Here is a 6704-nt window from a genome sequence, read left to right as displayed (position 1 = left end):
GATGCCGCGGCGGCCCCGGGCGCCCCGGCGCCGCCCCTGCTGTCAGGCACCCCCGAGACCGCCCCCCCTCCCCATCCCAAATCCCCGGCGGGGTGGGATGGGGGGGGCGGCCGGACCCGCGGCACGGGGGACGCTGGGGCAGGCGCGGAGAGCAGCAGCCCTGGCCGTGGGGACGGGACGGGTCGAGGACGGCACGGGGATGGGGAGTCCCGCTGCTGCCGCCCCGCCGCAGAGCCCAGCGCGACGCCAAGAGTTAAAGGGGCCTGTCCAGCCGCATCACGGCGGGCATTAGCATGGAAATGAGGCGCTCCGGGCACTGACGGCCATTGTGCCCGGTCGGGCCGGGACCCGGCTCCGCGCTCCCCCCGCGCCTCCGCCGCGCTCCCGCCGCCGCGCTAGGGGAGGAGGAGCCGGGGACAGGGCACGGGTGATCCTGGCCACGGTGGACGGGACGAGGGCACGTCAGCTGCCGCCCCTAGGCCCGCGGCGGGAGTGGGGGGGGTTGGCCGCCCGGGGGGCGCAGGTCGCGGCCCGCAGCCCGGGACGGGGCTGCGGAGCGGCACGGGGGCGCAGCGCCCGCCGCGCAGGCCCCTTTGTCCCCGCGCCGCCACCCGGGCTGGCGGCGGCGGCGGTGGCAGATGGCCAGTGGCAGCGGCGGCCCCGGGGCCCTTGGGAACCGCACTGAGCATCCACTCAAACTTCTCTCTCCTCTCCCTGCTAAAAAAAAAAAAAAAAAGATGGAAAGCGAAGCGAGAGAGTGACTGAGGACTCGGTTGCGACATCATATTCGGTTTATGTATGCGGAAAAAAATGAAAGGGGGATATAGATGGGCATCCAGCACCCATCAGTCTCAGGACACTCATCCATCTGCAGGGAGCGGGGACGTCATCAGGCAGCCCGTTTCAGCACCCTTCAAAGAGGCGTCCTGCCAAATGTTAATAGAGGGGCGGGGGGAGACGAATAGAAAGCAGTGTCCCCCSGAGCAGCAGCAACCCCGCAGGGAGCCAGTTGCCTTCTGTATTTCTGCAGGTGCATTTCCAGCCGGACCGCGCATCCCTGCGTTCTCCTGCTCCATCGCTGCTTCTCTTCTCAAGCCCCAAAGGCTCCTCTCTGCCCTGTCACCTCTCCTTGCGCGCACACACACAGACACGCACACACACAAGCTCCTCCCAGCTGCACTACAACATCCTCTCCTGGGTGCAAGGCTCTCCTACCTCTCTTAGGTCAGCCCTTATTCCATTCCATCTCCAAGGCCTCTCCGCGGCCAGCAAAAACCGAAGGACTGTTTATCCATATGCCCGTAGTATTTCTGTTGGCTTTCCCTTCCTGCGCAGGCATAAATGGGTAAGAGCTCTCTGGAAAGGTTCATCTCCTTAAACTCCAGTGGGGACGTGGCGGGGAGGAGTAGCAACAACACTCCAGAGGCATTTGTGGAATTACACCGCACTATTTTTGGCCGTAGCTACGGATGTAAACAGATTTATTTCATTCTTGGAAAACAGTTGTGATAAATACTGCATAAGGCAGAGGGAAAAAAAAAAAAAAAARRAAAAAAAAAACRGGCTGTTGGGACTGTTTACTAATAAAAGAATTGGCGTCTTTTCAGGACTTTTTATTATTTTCTTGTACAACAGCTGGCCAAGAACCGTGTGTATTTTACTATAAATAGTTCTAGTTTGCGTGTAAATCACACCAAATTACAACACCTCTCTTACAGCCTCATGAACCCCGGAATTCTCCCTTTCCCATCTCTCTYTYTTTTTTTTTTTTTTCTCTTGCCATTGTTCAGCAGACATTCGTCCCCTTTGTCACATTGTCTCTCTCTCAGTGCTTCGGATTTTTGCTGCCAACACTGTGCGTGGGGGCAACCTAAAAAGGAGCCCCCTGAGCTCCCCGCCGAGCTCCCTCGCCGCTCCCTCCGGGCCGCGGGGCAGAAAACACCGTTTCCTGTCCTATTTTCCCAAAGCCAGGGGGGCAATTCCGGTGCTCAAAGCGTTTTTCGTGGGAGATGTGTCACCCCCTATCCCCGGAGCCCCCACTCTCGCCCCAGGGCTCACCGGGAAAGGCGGTTGATGAATCGCCTGATTTGCTTAAATCGAGTGTGGGGAAAAAAAAAAAAAAAAAAGGAAAAAGTTTAAATCTCATAGTGCTACTTTTTTTTCTTTTTCCCCCCACCCCTCTCGTTTTTAAGCTTTGCCAGTGTCAAGATATATAGGCACCAAAGGGACCCCAAGCCCTCCGCGCACATTGCCCTCCAATTTAAGCCAGGGCTCCGGGAGTTAAAACAGCGGCGAGGCCGCTCGCTTTCCGCAGAGCCGGGGCTGGAGTGGGGAGCAGGACAAGAAGCAGGGCCGAGGTTTCGCCGCGTCCGCAGCTCAGCCAAGCTGTTGTTTTAAAAGAGCAATAAAAATGAATTATGACTAAACGCCTTCTCACTTAATGGTTTTAGACGGGGATCCCCAGCCCCTGCAAATACGTAAGAGGATTTTTATTTGTGCATGTGTTCCTGCAATTGATCTCTTTGATGACATTCTCATTCATAGAAAGAGTTTGATTTATGGCTTTCGGAAGAATTGCGTTCAGCCCTTCCAGCTATAACCCACGCAGCCGAGCGCCACAGCGCGCTGCAGAGCCGGGAGGCAGCGCACGCTCCTCGCACGCGCTGCCTCTCGCGTGCTCACACTCGCCCACACTCACTCACACTCACGCACACGCAGGGGGACAGGCCACCCCCGGGGCCCGCTCGCCCCCGACTCKCATCTGTTGCTCGGCTTTGGCCCCCAGAGGCGGCTCGCCCTGCGCGCCGCGCTCCGGCAGCCCCCGCGCAATTTCGTTTTATTAGGATTTTATGTTTTATCCTTTTTTTTTTTCTTTATGCTTTTCAATGCTTTTTGTGCTCGCCTCAAGCAAAGAGATGGCAAGCCCTGAGGAAATTTCATCTCGGAAAGTAAGGGTCCCCCTTTTTCGTTATCTTTAACGCAATCGGCATGAGAGAAAAAATACCCTGCGCTCTGTCCCCGAACTGGCCCTCACGAGAACTGAGGGGGGGGCTGCGCTTGTCCCCCGTTTTATCCTTTATTTTTATGCCACATTTCTATTTTTAAATTCAATAACTTTTTTTTTCTCCTCTCCTTTAAGGCTCTTTTCTTGGACCACTCWGCACGTGAGCACCAACCAAACGCATTCTCTGTGAGCTTTTATATTTTTTAAGATACGCTTCCTGAAAAACGTTGGGGAAAAAATGGTGGATATTTTGAGTTTGATTTGTTTTCTAAAAGAGCCCTTCGTGTATGTAACAGGCTGGTATCTGCAGGAAGCCCTTTTCCTACTGACTCCAGCTGATGTTTGTTTGCAACAACATCTACAACAACAACAACAAAAATGCACGTTTTTGCTTTCCTTACGGTTCAGAATATCCATACTTTGTATCCACATGGACAAAGCATTTATACATTAAAGGACGTAGTCATCTAAGTTGTGAATGGTTTTAGTTTGTTTTCTTTCTTGTGAGCAGCTTTGCAATAAATAATTCCAACGTGCTTTTTTTTTTTTTTTCCTCTCTAATAAATGTACTAAATTACCAAAAAGGGGGAAGATCAGAGCGAGAATGTTGGGTTTGGGTTATTAGTAAATTAATAAGAGAAGGGAGGGGGAAGAAATACCCGTGATATCACCAGTCTTGAAAGGAGAGGAGGGAAAGAGAAAGGGAGAAAKAAAAAAGAGAAAGCTCCTTGTAGCAAACAAGAATTTATTCTACCAAAAATACTTATGACAACGCATCCTAATGTAATACAAAAATAAAAAGAAAGTGAAGATACAATTCCTATATGATCACTTTCTTACAGACCTCATATATTGCTTTCATAGAAGGACCTAGAATGTGGCTAGGTTAAAATTGAACACAACTAAAACTTCATTTTTTAAAAATGGCTCTCGAACACAGCAAAAGGAGGCAATAAACRGAAAATACTGACCGGGTGGGGGCAGGGAAGGGGAAATAAAATTAATTCACTGGCAAAAATAAAGAGGAATAAGGAGAAGGCAGGACCCTTGAGAGGACGTGTTTAATTTCTCAGTAATTCAGATGCTGCAAGTCAATAGTGGTGAGTGTGTCTGTAAAAAAGTCAAAACTGTCAGCAGAAATATCTACGGGACTGTCCAGAGATCCTGGCAAACTGGGGGAAACTGCATCTGAAAGCTGTAGGCAGGAATCTGCGGAGAAAACGCTAAAGTCCTGTAAAGAAGGGACATCTAGGGCCTCAGGACTGTCATTGTTTAGGCCAGCTGCACAGTTCTGGGCCATTGTTGAGAGGCAGTTTTGAACAGTGGGTGACTGATGTTGAAAATGTTTCAGATTTTTCTCATTGCTCGTTAAAGGCGAAACGGGGAAACTTTGGGACTCTCCATTGTGCACATTGGGAGCCTGCTGCTGAGCCAGTGCATTCTGCTGGAAAGAGTAACCTTCCCTCTCCAAAAGGGCTCCGGAGACGTTGCTGAGGGCTTGCTCAAAGAGCGATTTCTCCTCCTCCTCTTCTTCTGCCGTTTTCTCCGGGTCCTCTAAGCTCTTAAATTTCCCCTCACCGTTTTGGTTCTCCTTGCACTGCGTCTGTCTCTTGTGCTTCATCCTTCTGTTCTGGAACCAGACTTTGACTTGTCTCTCGGTCAGATCCAGCAAAGCTGCAATCTCAACCCTCCTTGGTCTACAGAGGTACTTGTTGAAATGAAATTCCTTCTCTAGCTCCAAAAGCTGCGTGTTGGTGTAAGCCGTCCTCAGGCGCCTAGATCCTCCGTTACCACTATCGGGGATTTCAAGGGGGTCTGTTAAAAAAAAAATAAAAAAGGGAAAAGAAGGAGAAAAAAAAAAAGAAAAAAAGAAAACCACCACCACCACGCACGCACCCCAGAGCACCACCACCAGAGTAACAGAAGCCAAACCACATAGAGACATAACAGATAAATTCAGCATCCAAGCACGTTGTATCCTGGGCCGGGGAGGGAGCACCCTCTCCATCTCTGCCTGCATATGTGCCTCCACTTCTATAAGTCTACATAGCATAAAATAGCAACTGCAACAAAATGGCCGCCTTTGGATGCAGCAAACCCATTGTGCTGCACTGCTGAGCGCCCGGAGCTGCGTCCCCCTCGGCCACCTCGGCCAAATTATTGCCTCCAGCTCCCCAACCTCCCCACGCCGGAGCAAACTTTATATTAGCCATAGCGCAATTTATAATTAATGCATCAGCTGCTTAGCTGAGCAGGAGCAATCTATCACTCTTCATTACTGTCAAATATCCCAACTCTAGGACAGCGAGACAAGAGAGGTCAGCTCCAACTCAAATAAATCATCCCGCGTGAAGCGAGTTGGGGGAAAGTTGGGGTCTGCGCAGCGCCTTCCTCGCCGCCCGCCCCTCAGCCCCTTCGCCGGCCAAGCCGGGGGGCTGCGAGGAGCCGGGGAAGCGCCAAGTCTTTGCACTGACCTTTGTGGCTCAGGCAGGCAGGTCCGGCGGCTGCGGCGGAGGCCGGCGCGGGCGGCAGCGCGGGTCGCTTGGTCGCCTTTTTCTCTTTCATCCAGGGGTACTCCGGGGGCGGCGGGGCGGCCGCGGGGCCCGGGCTGCCGCTGCGGCCGCGGGGGCTCGCCCGGGGGCGGCCGCCGCCGCCGCTGTGGCGCGGGTGGCTGCTTGGGTTCAGGCTGGGGATGGTCTGCTCAAAAGGAGGAGGAATCAGTGTCGAGTGTGAAAGCGTCGAGTTCTTGATTGATGAACTTTGAAATGTATCACCGACAGGGGGAAAAGATGTCAGGCACTCAGCAAGCGATGGCTGACTATTGATAAAACCGATCTCTCGCTCAAATTCGAAATTCATGGCCTTCCACTCGCAGCCCCCGCGGAGAAAAAGTTCCCTCGGATGCCGGGGGCTCGGGGGGGGGCAGGCCCAGGAAAAAGGCGAGAGAGAAGAAAAAAATATATCATAGAAGATCGCTGGTGGGGTGTTTTTTTTCTAATTCACTGATTACAGCCGTATGGGGACCGTGCTACTATTAAACTATTGAATTCATGGAGACAAGGTTGAAATTGGACCGAATTGGCTGTCACATGATTGCCTCTGCCCAATGACAATTTGGGCTTTAATCAAAAGAAGCCACTGTCTGTTTGATTGATCCAAAAAAGTCGGGAAGGAACGCCTCATTGGGGGCCAGAAAGGCTTTATTTACACTTTTTTTAGAGAGGGAAATGATATCTCTAGTATCTATCCCCTCGGCGTCCTAATGCGAAATGATGTAGGGGCTGCGTGTGCGTGTGTATGCGTGTGTGAGGGGGTGTATGTGTGTGCGAGGGGCTCTATGTGTGTGTGTGTGTGTGTGTGTGCGAGCGGGTGTGTGTGGCTGCTCGTCCTGCAGCCTGCTGCCTCCCTCGCCTCCACCCGCGCACTCTTCTCTCATTGTTTGGGACTGTCAGGAAAGCGCTTTGCACCTCACAAATCATTTAAGCACCTCAATCTGACGCCTTGAGTCATTAACAAAGTAATCCATTAATCTTCAAAGTTTTGACACCGCCAGGCCCCCACATAAGAAGTTGCACCCAGGCAGGAGTCTGAACCAGAGAGTCTTGATTTTTTCCTAGGGAATAGCACTTCCTCCAAAACTAGTATATGGCTCCCGAATAAGCCTTGCTGTGTTGCTTTTCTTTCCTTATCTTTTTTTTTT

The 6704-nt window shown here is 52.0% G+C and overlaps 1 protein-coding gene and 1 long non-coding RNA gene across 2 annotated transcripts; one reads left to right on the top strand and one right to left on the bottom strand.

The window, feature by feature from the left end:
• Nucleotides 1–1163: 1163 nt before the first annotated feature.
• On the top strand, nucleotides 1164–3514 carry LOC112942449. Its single transcript, XR_003248386.1, has 3 exons — nucleotides 1164–1345; nucleotides 3140–3190; nucleotides 3301–3514. It is a non-coding gene; the product is annotated as an uncharacterized LOC112942449 (long non-coding RNA).
• A 323-nt stretch (nucleotides 3515–3837) lies between these two features.
• HOXA2 (homeobox A2) lies at nucleotides 3838–6078 on the bottom strand. The gene is made up of 2 exons (XM_026033390.1): nucleotides 5479–6078; nucleotides 3838–4819 (listed from the first exon to the last, which is right to left on the bottom strand). Exons 1-2 carry the CDS (start codon nucleotides 5861–5863, stop codon nucleotides 4074–4076), a joined length of 1131 nt encoding a protein of 376 aa, XP_025889175.1. The 5' UTR covers nucleotides 5864–6078; the 3' UTR covers nucleotides 3838–4073.
• Between the last annotated feature and the right edge of the window lie 626 nt (nucleotides 6079–6704).

This window comes from Nothoprocta perdicaria, unplaced genomic scaffold, assembly GCF_003342845.1.
Source record: "Nothoprocta perdicaria isolate Ctin4 unplaced genomic scaffold, notPer1 scaffold_128, whole genome shotgun sequence".
Taxonomy (NCBI): domain Eukaryota; kingdom Metazoa; phylum Chordata; class Aves; order Tinamiformes; family Tinamidae; genus Nothoprocta; species Nothoprocta perdicaria.
Note: the sequence above shows the minus strand (reverse complement) of the source record. Positions and strands in the feature narration are given on the sequence as shown.